Source organism: Trachypithecus francoisi, unplaced genomic scaffold (genome assembly GCF_009764315.1).
Source record: "Trachypithecus francoisi isolate TF-2019V2 unplaced genomic scaffold, Tfra_2.0 Lachesis_group3, whole genome shotgun sequence".
Classification (NCBI taxonomy): domain Eukaryota; kingdom Metazoa; phylum Chordata; class Mammalia; order Primates; family Cercopithecidae; genus Trachypithecus; species Trachypithecus francoisi.
In genome coordinates this window covers 52954605-52980905 of record NW_022681468.1, presented here as the reverse complement: position 1 = coordinate 52980905, position 26301 = coordinate 52954605, and the positions used below count along the sequence as shown (strand labels likewise).

The following is a 26301-nucleotide window of genomic DNA, read 5'->3' as shown; positions in this document are numbered from 1 at the left end:
AGTAACATTCTCTTGCAGCTTTCTACATCTTAGGTGGAAGTGAAAATCCCAAAGTGTATCTATTTGATTACTTATTACTGAAATAGACACTGATTTGCAAACTCTTGTTGTTCACCTTACACATATTAGTTTTTAAAGAAGCATAGGCGTTAAGTGAGGAACTCTAGGAATTTTGAAAAACAGCTCATGAAATATTTCATCACAAGGGCTGGAAACAATGGACCAAGGATATTTACATTCTAGCACAGGTGAGGCAGGAGAGGGTGAAATAATATGACTCATGAGAGATGAAATGGCATACAAAATGTAAATATGCACTGGCAACCAACCCTACTAGAGGACCAGGAGAACATACAGAAAAGCTGTAACCACTCAGAGTAAAGAGAGGGCTTTTGGAGCTCTCAAAAATGGGTAAGAGGTAGCAGAAAGATCTGAAAAGGATACAGAGGATGGTAGAAGAACAGCAAGCAGTGTTTTGAGGATTCATGGGTTTTCTATTTCTTCATTTTTTTTCCTCCTCTGCATTCATTCTCTTTTTCTGGTAAACAGAATTTGGATTTCTTTTGTGAGATTTACCCCTTCTGCATTTGAAAGTACTGTTAGGACCGCCAATTAAAGTGACTAGTGGTCCCCAACCCAACTTTCCCAGGACTCCCTGAGTCATAAAAGATAGTATATCTGTTGGAACTGATTCTTCACTGAGTTGTTAGTTCCTATTACATAGAACAGACTTAGTTCCTATCCTTTCAAAGCCTAGTTTAATTTTTCTTCTCTGTGAATTATCCAATATTCGCATTTTGCTTAAGTGAGCCAAAGTTGAATTTCTGTTGCTTGTAACCAAAGAAATCCAACTGATAGAGGGAGAGTGGTCCAAGAGAGGGCACAGTAGAGACTCAAGAAGGCTTGTGAAGGTAGTCTGAAAGCCAGATACTTTATTTAAAATCATTACAAACATTAATGACTGTCAAAATTGCTGACAAAGGTACAATGACTAAGCAATTTCATGTTTCTATGTGCTGGTACTTAATTAGCATTTTCTAATAATTAGGCTAATGATGTTTTATTACTACAAACCATATTTAGAGTTCACTCTCATAGAACCCATATTAGAAATAAAAGCAAATGAAAATGAATTGAATTAATAAGGCATCACATGCTACAGGAAAAAAATTGAGGAGAGGGTGCTGAGAGTAGCAAAGGGGTCTATGTTATAAGGAAATACATGCACTTACTGAATTTTAGCTGTTTGATTCCTTAAATTTCAGTTATAAAACTCAGTTGTATCAGGCAAACCATACGTGAAGATAATTTAAAGAACAAGATACCAAGTAGATACTAAAATGAAAAATACAGTAGAACACCAAATAGAATACTCTCAACAAATGTCTCAAAAAATGCACAGAGCAAAAATGAGACAAACAACTGCTACAAACAGATCAGTCTAACAGCTAAGTGATTTGGAATGAAAATGTACTCTTTGGCTAATCTTTCCCTCCCTCACCGATGAGGCCCTGTGGCTCAGGGAGACAAAATGATTTGTCTGAAGCTTGCAAGGGTAGATTGCAGAGACGTGTCAGATGAGCGAGCCTCTCTTTCTATGAGGAGATGGCAGAATGCTGAATTCCTGTTCAATCTGAAATTTAGCCATATAAGTTGTAGAAATAAGAGCAGGTTTTAAGCCTTTCTTAAAATACAAATATCATTCTGAGTCCTCTTCTAGGGTTATCCCATCACTTTCTGAAAATATTAGAAAAGATCAAGTTGTATCCAGGTAATAATCAGGATAAGACCATCTAATAACATATCTTTAATAGCCAAAATTTTTTCAAACATGATACTTGAGCAGAACCAGGAAATTCTGGAAACCTAGTCTGCCACAGGTTACCTTTAACCCAAGGTTACTCAGCCTTGGCACTACTAATATTTTGGGAAGGGTAATTCTTTGTTGGGGGTGGCGGGGGCTGTCCAATGTAGGTTATTTAGCAGCATCCCTGGCCTCTACTCACTAAATGCCAATAACTGCCCTAGTCATGACATCACAAATATCTCCCGACATTGCTAAATATCCCCTGAGGAGCCAAACTGCCCCCGGGTTGACAAACACTGATTTTAATATAATGACTACAACAAAACAAATATAACTGCCAGTTGCATGAATGCACTGCAGAGTTAACTGTGATCAGAATTATATTTTAATTTTAATCCAAGTATAAATCATGGCTAGAACTAAGTTAATGATGCTAGTTTTTGTCTAACAGGCCACATATGGCTAATGAACACCTGAAATATGGCTACTCAGAAGTAAGAAATGCAGTAAGTATAAAATACATACTGCATTTTGAAGAGTTGGCATAAAAAAGGATGTAAAATATCTCTAATAATTTTTATATTAATTTAGCTATTTTGGGCATACTACTGGGTGAAAAATAATACCAAAATTATTTTGCCCTGCTCACTTTTACTTTGTTTAATGTAGTTACTAGAAAATTTTAAATAAAACATGTGACTTGTATTATAATTCTATCGGACGGCACTAGCCTACAAACTTGAAATGATTTAGTATTATTATTTAAGGAAATAAATTAAGTGTAGCATGCCAAAAAATTTTTGGAAACCACAGCCCTATAAAATTAGTTCACCTTTGAGCATCATAACTCTTTATCATGCCTAAATGATTTTTCTGCTTCTTTAAACCAATTACTTCTATTCCAATGCTTTATTCTCAGAGTTTCAATTGGGTCTTTTCTGACTGCTGATTTATCTTCATGTTGTTCCTTATCATTCTCCTGCACATCTGTTTCTTTCATACATCGGGGAATTTTCCTAGTGCTATGTTGAGATGTTGCGGCATCCATCATACTTAGAAAATCGTAAGCTGGAAGAGGAGGTTTCCATTCCTGAGCAGGTAAAATTGCTGGAAGGAAGAAACAATCAAAGGTTAAAGATTAACAGCTACAAAATTGTCACATCAACATACTAGAAAATGTTTTATTTTGAAAAACATATGTAGAAGTGAAAGCTTTATTAGTTTTACTTATCTAAGCAAAGTTAGGAATTTTTTAATTGTCACCGTCAACAAGAAACTTGATACATTTGTCATTACTAGCCATTTTCATTTTTAGATTACATTTACAGGCTATTATTTTCTTTCAAAAAGATAAGCATGAATACAGGGAAAAAGGTCCAGAATCTCAATGCCAATTCACCTCTGTTGAAATTTTGAAAAATAGCAATATGTGTAACAAGATCACAAACACATATGTAAAACATTGTATATAAAACGTTAAATGAAAGAGTCGCATGCTTCCCTCTTTACTGCCAAAGAAATGTAACTATTTCTTATAAATCATTCAAGAAAAAAAATCTGGAACATATGTAATTATTTATTATATAGTTATTATACAAGTATTTCCTTACATTTTAAAGCATTTTCTGTTCTTGAAGCTTTTGATTACATCTTTTCCACACACTTTATGAAAACAAGTTCATTTTATAAAAATAATTATAGACAAGAAATAATTAAAAATTGCTGTGGAATCAACTGTACTCTATACATAGTGATTAAATAATTTCTATTAGATAAGCTTCATGACAATGAATCTTAACATTATTTTAAAATATTGGTTATTAAAAGAGGAAAACTGATTAAAGCTGATAACATATACATAAGATAAATTAGCTGTCTTCCCTTTACTAGACAGTTTACAAAACAGTTTCAGAATTTAGTTGTCCCATTTAGGATACTATTTTAAAAAATAAACTATATAAGGAAATGTACAAAGTAAACCTTTTAAATATAAATTCCAATGAAAAAATCTATGCACTATTACACGCTAAAAAATAAATGCTAAGATACAAACTTGAGCATCTCTCATAAATTGAGTATCTTCAAGAATTTAGAAAAATCATATAAATTGCAATTTCCTAAAGCTCAAACAAAAATCTGTATATTATACATGCAGTACAGCTGTACTTTGCTTATTGATATATAATTTCTTCACTCATACTCAACTATATGAAATCTTGGTGTTGCCAGGTTAGCAGGTTCAAAAGTGACAAACAGATGATATATTTTCTTGAATATAATAAACAGGTGAGAAGAATAACTGTTTGTAGTTTGCAACATGCAGATAAATGTATATTGAAGTATCTGTAAGAGTCCAGTTTAGGCTGGGCATGGTGGCTCACATGTGTAATCCCACCACTTTGGGTGGGATGGGAGGATAGCTTGACCCCAGGACTTCAAGACCAGTCTGGACAACATAGTGGGAACCCTTCTCTACAAAAAATAAAAAAATAAAAAAAAATTATCTGGGCATGGTGGCACGTGCCTGTAGTTCCGGCTACTCGAGAGGTTGAGGTGGAAGGTTCACTTGAGCCCAGATGGTTGAGGCTGCAATGAGCCGTGTTTACACCATTGCACTCAAACCTGGATGAGAGAGTGTGACACTGTCTCAACAACAACAAAGAGTCCAGTTTAAAGTGCAGCATGTAGCAAATATTAAACAATATTTATTTTTAAGGTCAACACTGCAGCCTAATGGTCTGAGACTATGATAAAATGCCTGAAACATCCCAATTCTGCTAATTACTTGCTGAAGGTACTCTACAAAGATCTTAAGGTTTTCAATTGCAAATAAAACTGTAACAACATAGGGTAACAAATACATTATTCATCAAATCAGTAATGACAATAAATAATATTAATTAACATTTATTGAGCCTTTACTATACACATGCATTATTCATTTAATCTTTACAATTTTATAGACGAGAAGACCAAAGCATACAAAGATCAGGGAACTGGGCCAAAGTTAAGTGTAAATCTCAAATAAGAACTGCCAGAAAGAGCAAGATGGCCGAATAGGAACAGCTCAAGCTTCTAGCTCCCAGCACGAGCAACACAGAAGACAGGTAATTTCTGCATTTTCAACTGAGGTACCAGGTTCATCTCACTGGGGAGAGCAGGACAATCGGTGCTGGTCAGCTGGTGCAGCCCGACCAGCGAGAGCTGAAGCAGGGCGAGGGATCGCCTCACCTGGGAAGCACAAGGGGGAAGGGAATCCCTTTTCCTGCCAAGGGAAACTGAGACACATAACACATGGAAAATTGGGTAACTCCCACCCTACTAGGGCGCTTTACCAAGGGTCTTAGCAAACGGCACACCAGGAGATTACATCCCACACCTGGCCCAGAGGGTCCCACACCCACAGAGCCTCCCTCATTGCTAGCACAGCAGTCTGAGATCTAACTGCAAGGCAGCAGCGAAGCTGGGGGAGGGTTGCCCGCCATTGCTTAGGCTTAAGTAGGTAAACAAAGCCCTGGGAAGCTCGAACTGGGTGGAGTCCACCACAGCTCAAGGAGGCCTGCCTGTCTCTGTAGACTCTACCTCTGGGTGGAGTTTGACAGCTGTCTGACAGCTTTGAAGAGAGCAGTGGATCTCCCAGCACAGAGGTTGAGATCTGAGAACAGACAGACTGCCTGCTCAAGTGGGTTCCTGACCCCTGAGTAGCCTAACTGGGAGACATCCCCCACTAGGTGCAGACTGACACCTCACAGCTCACACGGTGGGGTACACCCCTGACACGAAGCTTCTAGAACAAGAATCAGAGAGCAGTACTTGCTGTTCAGCAATATTCTATCTTCTGCAGCCTCTGCTGCTGATACCCAGGCAAACAGAGTCTGGAGTGGACCTCAAGCAATCTCCAACAGACCTACAGATGAGGGTCCTGACTGTTAGAAGGAAAACTAACAAACAGAAAGGACACCCACACCACAACCCCATCAGTACGTCACCAGCATCAAAGACCAAAGGCAGATAAAACCACAAAGATGGGGAAAAAGCAGGGCAGAAAAGCTGGAAATTCAAAAAATCAGAGCGCATCTCCCCCAGAAAGGAACGCAGCTCATCGCTATAAACGGATTGAAGCTGGACGGAGAATGACTTTGACGAGTTGAGAGAAGGCTTCAGTCGATCAAACTTCTCAGAGCTAAAGGAGGAACTACGTACCCAGCGCAAAGAAACTAAAAATCTTGAAAAAAGAATGGAAGAATGGATAACTAGAATAATCAATGCAGGGAAGGCCATAAACAAACTGACAGAGATAAAACCACGACATGAGAAATATGTGACAAATGCACAAGCTTCAGTAACCGAATCGATCAACTGGAAGAAAGGGTATCAATGATTGAAGATCAAATGAATAAAATGAAGTGAGAAGTCTAGAGAAAAAAAAGGTAAAAGAAATGAACAAAGCCTCCAACAAGTATGGGATTATGTGAAAAGACCAAATCTACGTCTGATTGGTGTGCCTGAAAGTGAGGGGGAAAATGGAACCAAGTTGGAAAACACTCTTCAGGATATCATCCAGGAGAACTTCCCCAACCTAGTAAGGCAGGCCAACATTCAAATTCAGGAAATACAAAGAATGCCACAAAGATACTCCTTGAGAAGAGCAACTCCAAGACACACAATTGTCAGATTAACCAAAGTTGAAATGAAGGAAAAAATGTTAAGGGCAGCCAGAGAGAAAGGTTAGGTTGCACACAAAGGGAAGCCCATCAGACTAACAGCAGATCTCTCTGCAGAAACTCTACAAGCCAGAAGAGAGTGGGGGCCAATATTCAACATTCTTAAAGAAAAGAATTTTAAACCCAGAATTTCATATCCAGCCAAACTAAGTTTCATCAGTGAAGGAGAAATAAAATCCTTTACAGATAAGCAAATGCTTAGAGATTTTGTCACCACCAGGCCTGCCCTACAAGAGATCCTGAAGGAAGCACTAAACATGGAAAGGAACAACCAGTACGAGCCACTGAAAAAACATGCCAAAATGTAAAGTCCATCGATGCTAGGAAGAAACTGCACAAACTAATGAGCAAAATAACCAGCTAATATCACAATGACAGGATCAAGTTCACACATAACAATATTAACCTTAAATGTAAATGGACAAAATGGTCCAATTAAAAGACACAGACTGGCAAACTGAATAAAGAGTCAAGACCCATCAGTTTCCTGTATTCAGGAGATCCATCTCACATGCAGAGACACACATTGGCTCAAAATAAAGGGATGGAGGAAGATCTATCGAGCAAATGGAAAACAAAAAAAAGCAGGGGTTGCAATCCTAGTCTCTGATAAAACAGACTTTAAACCATCAAAGATCAAAAGAGACAAAGAAGGACATTACATAATGGTAAAGGGATCAATTCAACAGGAAGAGCTGACTATCCTAAATATATATGCACCCAATACAGGAGCACCCAGACTCATAAAGCAAGTCCTTAGAGACTTACAAAGAGACTTCGACTCCCATACAATAATAATGGGAGACTTCAACACCCCACTGTCAACATTAGACAGATCAACGAGACAGAAAGTTAACAAGGATATCCAGGAATTGAACTCAGCTCTGCATCAAGCAGACCTAAGAGACATCTACAGAACTCTCCACCCCAAATCAACAGAATATACATTCTTCTCAGCACCACATCACACTTATTCCAAAATTGACCACGTAGTTGGAAGTAAAGCACTCCTCAGCAAATGTAAAAGAACAGAAATTATAACAAACTGTCTCTCAGACCACAGTGCAATCAAACTAGAACTCAGGACTAAGAAAATCAATCAAAACCATTCACCTACATGGAAACTGAACAACCTGCTCCTGAATGACTACTGGGTACATAACGAAATGAAGGCAGAAATAAAGATGTTCTTTGAAACCAGTGACAACAAAGATACAACATACCAGAATCTCTGGAACACATTTAAAGCAGTGTGTAGAGGGAAATTTATAGCACTAAATGCCCACAAGAGAAAGCTGAAAAGATCTAAAATTGACACCCTAACATCAAAATTAAAAGAACTAGAGAAGCAAGAGCAAACACATTCAAAAGCTAGCAGAAGGCAAGAAATAACTAAGATCAGAGCAGAACTGAAGGAGATAGAGACACGAAAAACCCTCCAAAACATCAATGAATCCAGGAGCTGGTTTTTTTAAAAGATCAACAAAATTGATAGACTGCTAGCAAGATTTATAAAGAAGAAAAGAGAGAAGAATCAAATAGATGCAATAAAAAATGATAAAGGGGATATCACCACTGACCCCACAGAAATAGAAACTACCATCAGAGAATACTATAAACACCTCTACGCAAATAAACTAGAAAACCTAGAAGAAATGGATAATTTCCTGGACACTTACACTCTCCCAAGACTAAATCAGGAAGAAGTTGAATCCCTGAATAGACTCTGAATAGCAGGCTCTGAAATTGAGGCAATAATTAATAGCCTACCAACCAAAAAAAGTCCAGGACCAGACAGATTCACAGCCAAATTCTACTGGAGGTACAAGGAGGAGCTGGTACCATTCCTTCTGAAACTATTCCAATCAACAGAAAAAGAGGGAATTCTCCCTAACTCATTTTATGAGGCCAACATCATCCTGATACCAAAGCCTGGCAGAGACACAACAAAAAAAGAGAATTTTAGACCAACATCCCTGATGAACATCGATGCAAAAATCCTCAATACTGGCAAACCGAATCCAGCAGCACATCAAAAAGCTTATCCATCATGATCAAGTGGGCTTCATCCCTGGGATGCAAGGCTGGTTCAACATTCACAAATCTATAAACGTAATCCAGCATATAAACAAAACCAAAGACAAAAACCACATGATTATCTCAATAGATGCAGAAAAGGCCTTTGACAAAATTCAACAGCCCTTCATGCTAAAAACTCTCAATAAATTTGGTATTGATGGAACGTATCTCAAAATAATAAGAGCTTTTTATGACAAACCCACAGCTAATATCATACTGAATGGGCAAAAACTGGAAGCATTACCTTTGAAAACTGGCATAAGACAGGGATGCCCTCTCTCACCACTCCTATTCAACATAGTGTTGGAAGTTCTGGCTAGGGCAATCAGGCAAGAGAAAGAAATAAAGTGTATTCAGTTAGGAAAAGAAGAAGTCAAATTGTCCCTGTTTGCAGATGACATGATTGTATATTTAGAAAACCCCATCATCTCAGCCCAAAATCTCCTTAAGCTGATAAGCAACTTCAGCAAAGTCTCAGGATACAAAATTAATGTGCAAAAATCACAGGCATTCTTATACACCAGTAACAGACAAACAGAGAGCCAAATCATGAATGAACTTCCATTCACAATTGCTTCAAAGAGAATAAAATACCTAGGAATCCAACTTATAAGGGATGTGAAGGACCTCTTCAAGGAGAACTACAAACCACTGCTCAGTGAGATAAAAGAGGACACAAACAAATGGAAGAACATACCATGCTTATGGATAGGAAGAATCAATATCGTGAAAATGGCCATACTGCCCAAGGTAATGTATAAATTCAATGCCATTCCCATCTAGCTACCAATGACTTTCTTCACAGAATTGGAAAAAACTGCTTTAAAGTTCATATGGAACCAAAAAAGAGCCCGCATTGCAAAGACAATCCTAAGTCAAAAGAATGAAGCTGGAGGCATCACGCTACCTGACTTCAAACTATACTACAAGGCTACAGTAACCAAAACAGCATGGTACTGGTACCAAAACAGAGATACAGACCAATGGAACAGAACAGAGCCCTCAGAAATAATACTGCACATCTACAGCCATCTGACCTTTGACACACCGGACAAAAACAAGAAATGGGGAAAGGATTCCCTATTTAATAAATGGTGCTGGGAAAATTGGCTAGCCATAAGTAGAAAGCTGAAACTGGATCCTTTCCTTACTCCTTATATGAAAATTAATTCAAGATGGATTAGAGACTTAAATGTTAGACCTAACACCATAAAAACCCTAGAAGAAAACTTAGGTAATACCATTTAGGACATAGGTATGGGCAAGGACTTCATGTCTAAAACACCAAAAGCAACAGCAACAAAAGCCAAAATTGACAAATGGGATCTAATTAAACTAAAGAGCTTCTGCACAGCAAAAGAAACTACCATCAGAGTGAACAGGCAACCTACAGAATGGGAGAAAATTTTTGCAATCTACTCATCTGACAAAGGGCTAATATCCAGAACCTACAAAGAACTCAAACAAATTTACAAGAAAAAAACAAACAACCCCATCAAAAAGTGGGCAAAGGATATGAACAGACATTTCTCAACAGAAAACATGCATACAGCTAACAGATACATGAAAACACGCTCGTCATCATTGGCCATCAGAGAAATGCAAATCAAAACCACAATGAGATACCATCTCACACCAGTTAGAATGGCAATCATTAAAAAGTCAGGAAAGAACAGGTGCTGGAGAGGATGTGGAGAAATAGGAACACTTTTACACTGTTGGTGGGATCGTAAACTGGTTCAACCATTGTGAAAAACAGTATGGCGATTCCTCAAGGATCTAGAACTAGAAATACCATATGACCCAGCCATCCCATTACTGGGTATATATCCAAAGGATTATAAATCATGCTGATATAAAGACACATGCACACATATGTTTATTGCAGCACTATTCACAATAGCAAAGACTTGGAATCAACCCAAATGTCCATCAATGACAGACTGGATTAAGAAAATGTGGCACATATACACCATGGAATACTATGCAGCCATAAAAAAGGATGAGTTCGTGTCCTTTGTAGGGACAGGGATGCAGCTGGAAACCATCATTCTCAGCAAACTATCACAAGAACAGAAAACCAAACACCGCATGTTCTCACTCATAGGTGGGAATTGAACAATCAGATTACTTGGACTCTGGAAGGGGAAATTCACACACTGGGGCCTATTATGGGAAGGGGGCGGGCGGGAGGGATGGCATTGGGAGTTATACCTGATGTAAATGGCAAGTTGATGGGTGCTGATGAGTTGATGGGTGCAGCACACCAACATGGCACAAGTATACATATGTAACAAACCTGCACGTTGTGCACATGTACCCTAGAACTTTAATAAAAAAGAAAAAAATAATAAAAATTAAAAAATAAAAAAATAAAAAAGAATTGCCAGTGGCCACGGTTTCAGAGAAATTAAGATATGGAACAAGTAAGGTGAGGTGGAAACCAGTGGCACCATGTTACTGATTTAAACTATTTCCAGAATGTCCCTACAACCCATCCCACCCCAACCCCATCTCAGAACACCACTGATGGCAAAGATCTATCTACCAGAGATGCTAAGAGCAGACCCCGCTAACATAGAAGGCAGAATCCAATACACAGAGACTGTTCAGTTTTCTTCTTCCTGCTGCAGAGGCTACAGGATTAATTTAAGAATAGGAGCAGTGATGCAAAGAAATAATGGAAACCCACAAAGAATGAGCTGGCAAAGACATTAACAAAATTGCAATCGAAGACGTGCCAGTCTCTCAGAAAACTCAGAAGTATTACACTGATTCTTTCCTCTGGGTAATGGTTTAGGCTGAGGAATCAAAGCCCTCAGGTATGTTCCTTGCAGGAAAAGATCCTTACATAGGTGATGATAATATATTAGAGTTTCCACTTTACAAAGTGCCTCTGCATACATCTTTTAAATAACTATGTGATGTACTCAGAGTGGAAACTATTAAACTCATTTTATAGTTGTAGAGGAGGAAACCAAGAATGACTTGCCTAGAGCCACATAGTAATCAAGGAAGCTAGGTCAGGAGCTCAGGTTTCTATGTTTTGAACATGTCCTTTTTTTTTTTTGGTTTGTTTTGTTTTTTTTAAGTAATTCTGTTTGAGAAGCATTCTAGCACTAGCTACACATAATCATGACTTAGAGTCCATGGGAACTCTGTGTCACTGCAGCTGCAAAATTACAATACTCATTTGATTCTATAAAATAACAATGCAGACAGTGAAGTGAACACAGACTTTCTGAGGAGTTTAACAGCTACAGCTGAAAAGATCCCTATACCATGTGGTGAGAATGAAGCAGTCAAAGATAAGTGATAAGTACAGAAAGGTCTCCTTCCAGATCCACTTAAACAAAATATTGAATTGAATTTAATTAATTCTGTCCCATTTCCTAGGAAAATATTAAAACCAATAAATTACCTCAGAAAATTAAGACAAAAATACCATCTAAAGGAACCCAGAATAGCCAAAATCGTCTTGAAGAACAGGGACAGGTGCAGTGGCTTATGCCTGTAATCCCAACACTTAGGGGGGCTGAGGAGGGAGTGTTGCTTGAGGCCAGCAGTTCCAGACCAGCCTGGACAACACAGTGAGACCCTGTCTCTACAAAAACAGAAACAAAGACAAAAACAAAAAAACAAAAAAAACAAAGCCAGGCTTGGTGGTGCATGCATGTAGTGCTAGCTACTTGGAAGGCCGAGGTAGGAGAATCCCTTGAGCCCAGGAGTTCAGGGCTGTAGTGAGTAATGATTGCACCCCTGCACTCCAGCCTTGGAGATAGAGTGAGACCCTGTCTCAAAAAAAAAAAATAACTAAACACAAATGAAAGAAAATGAAAAACAAAGTTGGAGTAATCAAATTTCCCAATTTTAAAACCTACTACAAAGCTACAATAATCAAGACAGTGCAGTACTAGCATAAAGACAGGCACAAAACCATATACATGTATGCTCATAGCAGCATTATTCATAATCGCCATAAGTAAAGGCAACCCAATTGTCCATCAACTAAGGAATAAACAAAATGTGACATATCCATGCAGTGGAATATTCATCCATAAAAAGGAATGAACTACTGGTTCATGCTATAATGCGGTTGATCCTTGAAAACCTTATAAGTGAAAGAAGCCAGACCATAAGAAGCCACATATTATATGATACCATTTATATGAAATGTCTAGATAAGGCAAATCCATAGAACTATAAAATGGATGAGTGGGTGCCAAAGGTTAGACAGAGGAGAAAATTGAGAGTGACTGCTAATGGGTATGGGGTTTCTTTTTGGGGTGATGAAAATGTTCTGGAATTCAACAATGGTAGTAGTTGCATGGTCTTGAGAATGCATGAAAAAGTACTGAATTGTACACTCTAAAAGGGTGAATTTTATGGTATATGAATTATATTTCAATAATATGATTTTAATATAATCCATATTTTATTTAAGCATAATATGTTTGTTAAAACTGCTTAACTTGACAGAAATGAAGCAGATCACTTAGGAAGGATGGGTTTGGTGTAATGATTGACCCTAAAATAAATATCTGATGAAATACATACAAATATACAAACTATAATGGTAGATTCATACTATACCTGATAGTTGACATAATACTGAGAATTTGTATACCAGAATGTATATGTATATACATACAAAGACACATACATACATATTTACATATATACACACACATACAAACCTTATTTCAGGACTCTGTCATGGAACAGTGTCAAAATATCATTTTAGGATAGATCATCTAGTATCTAATAAAGTCCTTATACAGTATCTAGGAGACTTTTCGTTACATCAAATTTCATACTGTTTGTTCAATATACTATAATAATCTAGGTTACTACATGTTTACTTATTTAAACTATAGCTACCGGCCTATTGTTGCCACAACTATGTATAAATGGTTAAGATTCGAATATAAATTAATATATACACATCCAGACTACAAATATAAATTTTTCCATGTTTTCAGAAAAGTAGATATTATGGTATGTTACAAGCCAGGATCATAGATTCTGGGCCAAGATCTATTTTCTTGTGGTTCAAAATTCTGGCTGTGTCTAAATCAGAAAGGAAGTTAAATTGTTTCTGTTTGCAGATAGCATGATCTTATGTATAGAAAACACCTAAAGACTCCACAAAAAGACCTGTTAGAACTAATCAACAAATGTAGTAAAGTTGCAAGATACAAAACAAACAAACTGGACCCTTATCTCACTCTTAACTCAAAAGATATTAAAGACTTAAATGTAAGAAATTAAATTACTAAAATAAATTATTAGACAAAAACATTACAGAAACTCTCCAGGATACTGGACTGGGCAAAGATTTTTTTTTTTTTTTTCTGAGACGGAGTCTCCCTCTGTCACCCAGGCTGGAATGCAGTGGCATGATCTCGGCTCACTGCAAGCTCCGCCTCCCAGGTTCACACCTTTCTCCTGCCTCAGCCTCCCAAGTAGCTGGGACTACAGGCGCCTGCCACCACGCCTGGCTAATTTTTTTGTATTTTTAATAGAGATGAGATTTCAATGTGTTAGCCAGCAAAGATTTCTTAATACCCCACAAGCACAAGCAACCAAAGCAAAAATGGACAAATGGGATCACATCAAGTTAAAAAAAGCTTCTTCACAGCAAAGGAAACAATAAACAATCAGCAATGTGAACAGATAACCCACAGAATGGAAGAAAGTATTAGCAAACTACCTGTCTGACAAGGGATTAATAGCCAGAGAATATAAGGAGCTCAAACTACTCTATGGGGGGGAAAAAAAACTAATAATCTGATTTAAAAATTGGCAAAAGATCTGAATAGACACTTCTGAAAAGAAGACATTCAAATGGAAAATAGGTCTATGAAAACAAGTATTTCTCTGATCATCAGAGAAAAGCAAATCAAACCTACAATGATATCACCTCACCCCAGTTAAAATGACTTTTATCTCAAAGGAAATAACAAATGCTGACAAGGATGCAGAGGAAAAGGAAGCCTTGTACACTTTGTGGGGCTCGAGATTTCAGTGGAGAAAGTAGCTGCAGATGGGGTATAAATAGCAAGAGAACTAGAATTAGAAGTGGTGCCTGAAGGTGAAACTAAATTGCTGCAATATTACGATGAATCTTGAATGGATGCTTCTCATGAATAAGCAAGGAAAGTGGTTTCTTGAGTTGGAAACTACTGAAAATGCTATGAACATTGTTAAAATGACAGCAATGGATTTAGAATATTCCATAAACTTAGTTCATAAAACAGCAGCAGGGTATCAAAGGATTGACTCCAATTTTGAAAGAAGTTCTACTGTGAATAAAATGCTATCAAACAGCATCATATACTACAGAGAAATCTTTTGTGAAAAGAAAGCTCAATCAATGCTGCAAACTTCATTGTTGTCTTATTGTAAGAAATTGCCACAGCCCAAACTTCAGCACTTCAGCAACTACCACCTGTCAGTTAGCAGCCATCAACAGAGACAAGACCCTCCATCAGCCAAAAGGTTATAGTTCCCTGAAAGCTCAGATAACTGTTGGCATTTTCTAGCAATATTTTAAAATTAAAGTAAAAACATTCTTTAGACATAATGCTATTACACATTTAATAGACTATAGTGTAAACATAACTTTTACATATACTTAGAAACCAAAAAACTTGTATGATTTGCTTTATTTCAATATTTGCTTTACTGTGGTGGTCTCAAACTGAACCCACAATATCTCTGAGGTATGCCTGTACTTAGAACCAGAATTTTATATAACAATAATGTACTATTTGTAAAATATTCTCATTTTCTATAAAACCACATATTTGCTTACAATTATAAAAAGAAAACAAGCTGGCATGCACATGGAAAAAGCTACACAAGAAATGTCCTCTGAAATTTACAATTTTAAATTTTATAAAAATAGGTGAAAGACTTATGCTTTGGTAGGCCAAAGCTCCCACTGTAACAATTTTTTTAATGGCATAAATTAACAAAATCATGTTTGAATACACTGGTGATCTATACAAACAACATGGACTCAATGAATTAAAATTCAAGAAATAGGCCTTCATAGGGGAGCCGATCACTGACTGAAGTCTTGCACCTTTGGCCGCCCAGTCAGAGACTGCCCACATGGATGATGCTACCAGCATTTTAATAACTCATCCTACCATTCTTTTGCTATATTTAGAGTTTAACATTTATGGAACAAAATACAGAACTACATGTATTAAACAAAACAGAAAACTTACTGATATGATTTTCTAGTCCTGCTTCTAATTTCTTCAGCCACAATACAAGGTTTTCTTCAATTATAGCCTGGTCTGAAGGAAATGCAAATACTTGGCCACCTGAATGCAGATTCACCAAAACAAGAAGAGGAAGGGGAGGCAGAGGATCAAAATATGTCTGCAAGATTCCTCTCCCCACTGGAGTATTCTTTCTGCAAAAAGAAACAATTGAACGTATTAATATTTCTACAACAAAATAATGAAAATAGTAATTTGTAGAACATTAAGTTCTACATGATACTACTTTTAAGTAGTATCATGCCAGTAAGTTCACTTTATGAAAAGATGTACTAAAAACCAAGAGGTCTACGACTATGTTATTAGTAATTGGATTCTTTAAAAGTTTCTTTTTAACATGGGGCACTTTGACTTAGGAGAAAAGAGGCAGCCAATGACAATTTTAATGAAAAGCAGGCATAGCCCAAAGGCTTGTCAATTTAGGCTTGACACAACCAATATTTTCCTTCCAACATTTGGCCAAGTATCTGATCATATATCAGCTCAAAAATATCAAATGATTACATAACTAGAAGATAACAAGATACTTATTTTTATAAATACTTCTTTTCCATAAAATTGTGCCTTTTCTCAGGAAAAAAAGAAGACATTAATTTCAAATTAAAGAAGTAGAAATAATTATGTTCATACAAGGAAATTATAAGTTAAAGATACTTAGTTTTCCTAATGTAACACATTCCACATTTTATAACATAATATTTTACTCTGAGATACCCATAATGATAATTGCCTGGGAAAATGTTGCCTCAAGCAGTAGAATACACTGTGAAACTCTTCACAGCAAAAATGTACACTGCCCCATTTCTGTTATTTTTCAAATGAGTCTAAAGAATAAAATACGTCTTTCATCTGATGAATCTGAACAAGAAACAGTATATTATTTGTGAATTTTGTTCAGACATTAAATGTAACACAATCCATACATCTAGAAAACATACTAGGAAATATTGCTGATGAATGCACTGAAATCTGTCTAAACTTTAAAAATATAGAAGTACAGAAAAAGGAACTGAAGGAAAAGGTCAAAAATCACAATGTTTACATTCTGTATTTGCCAAATTTTCTCAATGGGCATCAATTCCTTTTAAAAATCAGAACAATTATTGCTTTTAAAAATTTACTGTAGAATAAAATTCAATCTAAAATAAGGTAATCTTTGGACCCTGTTTGGGGGAGTTTAGTTACTAAAATATCATGGTAACATATTTGGTTCCATAAAATTAACTCCAAAGAGTTAGAGAGTTTTGTTTCCTAACGAAAATGTAATAATTATTAAACTTTCTTTACCTCTTACATATTAAAAAATAAAAACATACTTACAGATTTAACCAGCAAGGGGTAAGTGAATCCAAGTATTTCTGCTTTACCAGTGTCAATATTGCTTTTTTATATTGAGGATTTATGCTTCCATTACTGAACAAAATCAATAATGGTTTCTGAAGTCTGAAATAACTGGGAAGATTTTCCACAGTGACTTCTGGCTGTCAAAGAAAAGGAATAACAACAACAAAAAATTCATGGGGGATGATAATGCATACAATAGAAAACATTCAAATCGCTCAGTCAATTTTAGTTTGTAAAATGTAATTCAAATATATTTTCACTTAAGTAGGGATTTTACTATATTAATAACTATGAATCTCAATCTTCTCATTCAATCCCACCTCATCTGAGTTATTTTAAAAATAAAACTACTTACAGAATTTGAGAATAAATTAATTTAAGGGAGTCCCCTGTTTTACAAGATGTAACACTTCTAATAATTTATTATGCTAAAGTTTGGACCAGATTAACCAATATACACATCACAATTGTTATATTTTTCCTCTAACATAAAAATTTTGAAGAAAACTGTAAGCTGAAAAAATATTTTAACATCTATCATTACTTAATAAATAAAAATAGATAAAATTTTACTTTTTCCAATACTATGGTTAAACTCATAAAATAACCAAAAATACGCTAAAACAAATCCAAATACCAATCTCGTTTCTTTTGAGTTTAAAATAACTGAAAGAATTTAATACGAAATTAGAAATCTAATCCTTTTATCATTTTTATTATTAATTAAAAGATAGGCAGCTGGGAGCGATGGCTCATGCCTGTAATCCCAGCATTTTGGGAGGCCGAGGCAGGCGGATCGCCTGAGGTCAGGAGTTCGAGACCAGCCTCGCCAGCACGGCAAAACCCCATCGCTATTAAAAATACAAAAATTAGCTGGGCACGGTGGGGCATGCCTGTAATCCCAGCTACTCTGGAGGCTGAGGCAGGAGAATCACTTGAACCCAGAAGATGGAGGTTGCAGTGAGCTGAGATTGTTCCACAGCACTTCAGCCTGGGCAACAGGTGAGACTCTGTCTCAAAAACAAAAACAACAACAAGAAGAATAAAAACAAGACGGGGGGGGGGGGTAATCATTCTCCTGCAATTCGCCCATGCTATGCACATTAAAATAAAATTCTGTATGTCTTTTTTCGTATTAATCTGCCTTTTTAACGTTATTTTCATGGAACCTTCAGAGGACAAAGAGGAAGCTTTCTTTTGGCCACTGCACTCTTTTTATCTTAGAAATACTTCCTGTCTCCACTCACCTCCCACTCAAGGAAGGGCCCAAAATTCTATTATATTAATATTAGCAGTAACGACTGTCTATCCTCTCTCTCTTTCTATTCTCTCTTTCACACCTTTCTGTAATGGGGTAGACTTAAACAGTCACTTGATTACAAGTCAGAATCCCAGGTTCTAGATTCAGGGAATTGTCACAGTAATAAAACTTTGAGCAAATCACTCTGTACCCCAGTTTTTAAATCTGTGAAATGAGGGAATTGAAGGAAAAAAAATGAAAGATAATAACTATTTTTAAATGTATTTGTAGAAGACAATTTGTCTAAGCTGTTAGTAACAACAATTGGAAAGTGCAACAACAATGCTAATACATTTAGGATTAAAAATAGCAATGACATAGAATAATAAAGCCTTCTACCATTATCCATTTTTAGTTTCATGTTCATTATTTCATTCTCTGGATACACCTGTGATCTAGATACATCATCCCATACCAGATAGATAACCCCCAGCTGACATATGGGGAAGCTGACACAGAGACTAACTTGCTTAAGTCACCACAGCTACACAGGGGGAAGGAGTGATGCTAGAATCCAGGTATTCTGCTCACCAGTTTCCCCTTTCTTTAGATTGCACTACAAATTCAGATGAGATTGTTTTCAATGGTGTCAACCACCTCTACATACAGTCCTAGTTCATCCTGAAGTACCAAATTCTGGCATATAACTTTCCTTATTCAGTTCTCAAAGTCGCTTGCATTTGCCCATTCTCATTTTTCTTTTAATTCTTTCTCTTTCACACTCAAAACCTCCTTCTTACACCTTCCTCTTTCATGGCTTAAATCTCAGATCACTTTTTCTCCAGATCCCCCTATGTTGTCTTCTTGTGTTAGCTTTCATCCTTTAATCTTCTATTTGAGTTACATCCCTCTCCTAAATATTCACAGATCTCTTATTGAACAAGCAGAAATATTAGGTGAGACGAGTTACCACTGCTCAATTCAAACATTTATTGAGTATAAAGTTCAAGATGTTATGCTGGGTGCTGAATCTATAAAGAAATAAGATCTTTTCCTTGCCTTCAAAGAGTTCATACTTTAGAAGAGGGGAGAGGTAAGTATACAGACTGCTATAATAAAAAATTTAATATATGACAATAAGAAAATATATTGGTTTGAAATTAAGCTAAAATCACAAGGTAGGTGTGGTGGTTAATACTGAGTGTCAACTTGATTGGATTGAAGGATGCAAAGTATTGACCCTGGGTATATCTATGAGGGTGTTGTCAAAGATTAACATTTGAGTCAGTGGGCTTGAAAAGGCAGACCCACCCTAATCGGGGTGGGCACCATCTAATCAGCTGCCAGCACAAATAGAAAAAACACAAAACAAAAAATAAAAAGACTAGACTGGCCTAGTCTCCCAGCCTACATCTTCTCCTGTGCTGTATGCTTCCTGCCCTTGAACATCGAACTCTAAGTTCTTCAGTTTTCGGACTCGGACTGCCTCTCCTTGCTCCTCAGCTTGCAGATGGCCTGTTGTGGGACCTTGTGATTTTATGAGTTAAAACTTAATAAACTCCCTTTTATATATAGCTATCCTATTAGTTCTGTCCCTCTAGAGAAACCTGACTAATACAGTAGGGGAGATCATGGATGATTTTAGGAATTGATATTTGAGCTGGACCCTGGATAAAGAAGGTCTCGTGTGTGCTTGAGCAGGGATTCCAGACATAGAGAACATCAGGAGGATAGGAAGAGAGCTATTAAAGCGTACATAATATTTGGGAATAGTGATATTGAAGGATGCCAGAGTTAGGCATGCAAGAGGCAAATATGACTGTGAGACCAGATGAGTAATGCCTTGATACGTATTCTAGCTCCTGGGAATACTGAGAAGATTTCTGTATCAGATTGGTGAAACAGTTAGGCCTGTTTTTCAAAAGATGACTAACTAGACTATAAATTTGTTAAAAGAAGGACCAATGGAAGGACCCTACTCTTTCCTATGTCTGGTCAAAAGAGAAAGACCAAGAGATGTGTGAGTTTAGAAGGAAATTGAGTTCTAAAATTAAAAACTTGGATTTAGGAATCATCAGCTGGTAGTGATGGTAGAAGCTACGGGTATGGATAAAATTTTCCAAAGAAAAAACACAGCAAAAGAAAAAAAAAGAGTTGAAGATGTAATTCTAGGGAATAAATGAGACAGAGGATGATCAGAGGGATCAAAGAGGACTGAATTACAAAAGCCAGAAGAAAAGAGAATTTTAAGGAGGAATGGTGTAGACAACAGTTTTGACTGCTACTGAGAGGCTAAGGGGAAACACAGTTAAGAGGTCATCAAATATGGTACTTGGAAGGTGACCTTTGGCTCTCTGAGTATATAACAGGCTATAACTGTGTGGGTCCTGGTGTTCTAAACTTGTCAATAATAAAAGCATAAAAAAGGAACTCAGTTTATCTGAGAAAAATACTACAGCTATTTCCTAACAGGAAATAGTCTTAAATATATCAATGCTTACGTAGTTAGTTATTGTGTATTTTGGATTTAAGCATTATTTATCTGGCCCAATTTGTCATCAGGTTTATTAAAATAAAAACTTCACACCATAATAAAAAAATCTTCACCCTCTGGTCATCGACTCTCTTTCCTCATCCAGATGAGGGCACCAAAGTCTCTCTAAAGCCTGTTTAATCTTTATTATAGCTGTTCAGTATTAAGTTGAACACCACAAATAAAAACATTGGAAACAAACACTGTCACAATGCATATTACATTGTGACCAAGACCACAAAAAGACTTAATAAAGACTGCAGTCATTTAGTTGAGCCCAAAATGCAATGTCCTTTAGATCATCAAGACAAAAAACATAACAGGATATTCATTTAGCATCTATAGCTGATAAAAGTGCTCCTTGAGTCACTTTGGAAATGTAGAAAATATAAATTCTAGCTATGTTTAAATATGAAAGCAAACAACTAAAATCAGGTAATACAGGTTACATTTGTAGTGCCCTTGAATCCATTATTATATAGTCATGCATCACAGGATGTTTCAGTCAACAGTGGAGTACATGTAAGATAGTGGTCCCATAAGATTATACCATGTTTTTACTGTACCTTTTCTATGTTTAGATACACAAATATTTACCATTGTTACAACTGCCTATAGTATTCAGTCCAGTAATATGCTGTACAGGTTTGTAGCCTAGGAGCAATATGCTATACCTTACAGCATAGGTACGTAGTAGGCTATACCATGTAGGTATAAGTACACTCTATAAAGTTCGTATGACAAAATCGCCTATCGATGCAATTCTCAGAAGATATCCCTGTTAAGTGATACATGACTGTACAGGTAAAACATATGAAAAAGCCTTTCATAAGACTGTATTTTGTTCTAAAACTGTACAAATAGGAGGGTGAAGCAAGATGGCAGACTACTCTACCAGTCATCCCCTCTTCCCCTGCATTGACAGCAATTTAACAACTATCTACACAAAAAAGCACCTTCATAAGAACCAAAAATCAGGTGAGTACTCACAGTACCTGGTTTTAACTTTATATCGTTCAAAGAGGTACTGAAGAGGTAGAAAAAACAGTCTTGAATCATCAGTGATACCCTTCCCCCATCCCCTGGCAGTGGCCACACTCCATGAAGAGAGAATCTGTGTGTTTGGAAGAGGGAGAGTGCAGCAATTATGAGACTCTGCATTGAACTCAGTGCTGCCCTGTTATAACAGAAGGCAAAACCAGACTGAAGTCAGTGGATGCTCACCCACGGTGGGTGTATTTAAACCATCTCTAGCCAGAGCAGAATTGCCCATCCTAGAAGTCAGAACTTGATTAACAGCAAGACTTGTCACCTCAGGCTGGAGTGTGCTAGGGCCCAAATAAACTTGAAAGGCAGTCTAGGCAACAAGGGCTGCAACACCTAGGTGAGTCCTAGGGCTGAAATGGGCTCAGAGCCAGTAGGACTATAAGCACATAAGACCTACTGAGATATCAGCCAAGACAGCTAGGGGGGTGCTGACGCCACCTCTCCCCTAATCCCAGGCTACACAGCTTGTAGCTCTAAAAGAGACCCCTTCCTTCTGCTTAAGGAGAGGAAAGGAAAGACTGGGGAAGACTTTGTCTTGCACATTGGATACCAGCTCAGCCACAGGAGGACAGGGCCCTGGTCAGAGATGTGAAACCCCCTTTCCAGGTCCTAGCTCTTGGATGACATTTCTAGATATACCCTGGGCCAGAAGGGAAACTGATGCCTCTATGGGAAAGGTCTAGACCTGGCAGCATTTATCACCTGACAAGTGAAGAGCTCTTGGGTCCAGGTAGTACACTGTGGACTTGAGTAAGATTCTGAGACTTGCTGACTTCTGAGACTGTGCAGACTCAGCACATTCTTAGCTGTGGTGGTGATGGGGTGAGACTCCTTCTGCTTGAGAAAAGTAGAGGGAAAAGTAAAGGGGACTTTGTCTTGCACCATAGGTACCAGCTCTGCCACAGAAGGGTAGAACACCAAGCGGGTTTTGGGGGCCACAATTCTAGGCCTTGGCTCTTGGATGGCATTCCTGGACTTTCCCTGGGCCAGAGGCAAGCCCACTATCCTGAAGCATGAGTCCCAGGCCAGACAGCATTCACCACAAGCTGACGAAAGAGCCCTTGGGCCTTAAGGGAACATCAGCAGTAGCCTGCCAGTACTCTCTGTGGGCCTGTGGTAGCAGTGGCCATGGGGTGAGGCTCCTCTATCTTTCAAAATGGGATGGATGAGTGGGAAGGACTACATCTCATGGTTCTAGTGCTAGTTCAGCCACAGTACAATGAACACCAGGTAGATTTCTAAAGTTTTTGATTTTAGTCCCTAGTTCCCAGACAGCAACTCTGGACCCACCCTGGTCCTGGAGGAACTCACCATCCTAAAGGAAAGGACACAGGCCCAGCTGGCTTAGCCACCTCTGATTTTAGAGCCCCAGGGCCTTGAATGAACATAGGCAGTAGCCAGGGAGTGGTTACAGCAAGCCTTGGGAGAGACCCAGTACTGTGCTGGCTTCATATCTGACAGCACAATGCCAGTGGTGGTGACCCACAAGGGTGCTTGCATCACTCCATCCCCAGCCCCAGGTGGCTCAGAACAGAGACAGGGACTCCATTTGTTTGGGAGAAAGTAAGAGAAGAGAACAAGAGTCTCTGCCTGATAATTGTGGGAATTCTTCCAGATCCTGTCTAAGACCATCAAAAAGCAGTACCTCTATAAACCTGCAAGAACCACACTACTGCTGGGCTTGGGATGCCGACTAATGCAGATACAGTTTAAATCACAACACTGAAGTCCTTTCACACTAGAAAGCCTTCCCAAGGACAGGTACAAACAAGCCCAGACTTGGAAGACTACAATAAATACATAATTCTTTAATGCCCAGACACAGACAAACATCCAACAGTATGAACAGTGTCCTGAAAAAGATGACCTCACCAAATGAACCAAATAAGACACCAGAGACCAATCCTGGAGAAACAGAGCTATGTGTCCCTTCAGACAGAGAAATCAAAATAGCTGTTTAGAGAAAACTCAAAGAAATTCAAGATAACACAGGGAAGGAATTCAGAATTCTATCAGATAATTTTAAGAAACAGGAATAATTAAAAAGAATCCAGCAGAAATTCTGGAGCTCAAAAATGCAACTAACATATTGAAGAATACATCAGAGTCCTTTAAGGGCAGAAATGATCAAGCAGAAGCAAGAATTAGTGAGCTTGAAGACAGGCTATTTATAAACAGTCAGAGGAAACAAAAGAAAAGAGAAAAAAAAATGAAGCAGGCCTACAGGATCTAGAAAATAGCCTCAAAAGGACAAATCTAAGAGTTACTGGCCTTAAAGAGGAGACAGAGAAAGAGGGGTAGAGTGTATTCAAAAGATAGCTAACAGAGAATTTCCCAAACGTAGAGAAAAGTATCAATATCCAAGCACAAGAAGGTTATAAAACACTATGCAGATTTAACCCAAAGAAGATTACCTCAAGGCATAATCAAACTCCCAAAGGTCAAGGACTTAAAAAAAGGATCCTGAAAACAAGAGAAAAGAAATATAACACACAATGTAGCTCCAATACACCTAGCGGCGGACTTTTCAGTGGAAACCTTACAGGACAGTAACATGACATATTTAAAGTGCTAAAGGAAAAAAAACTTTTACCCTAGAATGGTATATCTGATGAAAATATCCTTCAAACATGAAGGAGAAATAAAAACTTTCCCAGACAAACAAAATCTGAGGAATTTCATCAACACCAGACCTGTCCTACAAGAAATGCTAAAGAGAATGCTTCAATCAGGAAGAATAGGACATTAACGAGCAATAAAAACTCATCTGAAAGTACAAAACTCATTGCTAATGGTAAGTACGCAGTAAAACACAGAATATAATGCTTAACTGTGCTGTGTAAACTACTCTTAAATAGAAAGACTAAACAATGAACCAATTAAAAATAATAACCACAACAACTTTTCAAGACACAGATGGTACAATAAGATATAAATAGAAACAACAGAAAGTTAAAAAGCAGGAGATGAAGTTAAACTAAAGTTTAACTTGATAGAGTGTAGAGTTTTTATTAGTTTTCCTTTGCTTGTTTGTTTATGCAAACAGTGTTGTTATCAGTTTAAAATAACAAGTTATAAGGTAGTATTTACAAGTTTCGCGGAACTTCAAATCAAAAAACAAAATAAATACACACACACACAATTTTTTTTAATTAAGTCATATCACCAAAGAAAATCACCTTCACTAAAAAGACGAAAGGAAGGAAGACCACAAAACAACCAAAGAACAAATAACAAAATGGCAGGAGTAAGTCCTTATTTATCAATAATAACATTAAATATAAACAGACTAAACTCTCCAATCAAAAGGCACAGAATGGCTTAAGTGATTAAAAAAAATAGTAAGATCCCATGATCAGCTGCCTAAAAGAAACACACTTCACCTATAATGATACACAAAGACTGAAAATAAAAGGACGGAAAAAGATAATCCATGCCAATGGAAACCAAAAAGAGCAGGAGTCATTATACTAATATCAGACAAAATAGATTTCAAGACAAAAACTGTAAGCAGAGACAAATAAGGTCACTAATGATAAAGGGGTCAATATAGCAAGAAGATATAACAATTGTAAATATATATGCACCCAACACTGGAGTACCCAGGTATATAAAGCAAATATTATTAGGGCCAAAAATAGAGATAAACTCCAACACAATAACAGCTGAAGATTTCAACAACCCACTTTTCAGCAATGGACAAATCTTCCTGACAGGAAATCAGCAAAGAAACATCAGACTTAATCTGCACTACAGACAAAACGGGCCTAATTTATAGAACATCTCATTCAATGGCTACAGATACACATTCTTCTCCTGAGCACATGGATCATTGTCAAGGATAGACTTTAGGTTAAGTCACAAAACAAATCTTAAATCATTAAAAAAAAAAAAAAAAAAACCTGAAATAATATCAAGCATCTTCTCTGGCCACAATGGAATAAAACTAGAAATCAATAACAAGAGGAATTCTGGAAACTATACAAACACATGGAAATTAAACAATATGCTCCTGAATGACCAGTGGGGTCAATGAAGAAATTAAAAAAGAAATTTTAAAATTTCTTGGAAAAAACCATACCCAAACCCATGGGATACACTGAAAGCAGTACTAAAAGGAAAGTCTATAGCAATAAGCATCTACATCAAAAAGTAGAAAAACTTCAAAGAAACAATCCAATGATACACTTAAAGAACTAAAAAAGCAAGAGCAAACCAAACCCAAAATTAGC

At 37.2% G+C, this 26301-nt stretch overlaps 1 protein-coding gene across 1 annotated transcript in view; it reads right to left on the bottom strand.

Annotated features, from left to right (window-relative positions):
- Positions 1-906: 906 nt before the first annotated feature.
- Positions 907-26301, bottom strand: part of TXNDC16 (thioredoxin domain containing 16) — a 125150-nt gene continuing 99755 nt past the window's right edge. The window contains exons 19-21 of the mRNA XM_033188031.1: positions 17226-17386; positions 15849-16039; positions 907-2914 (exon numbers count right to left, since the gene is read on the bottom strand). Of these exons, the coding sequence (XP_033043922.1) occupies positions 2649-2914; positions 15849-16039; positions 17226-17386 (618 nt within the window). The 3' untranslated portion in view covers positions 907-2648. The remainder of the gene's footprint in view (positions 2915-15848; positions 16040-17225; positions 17387-26301) is intronic.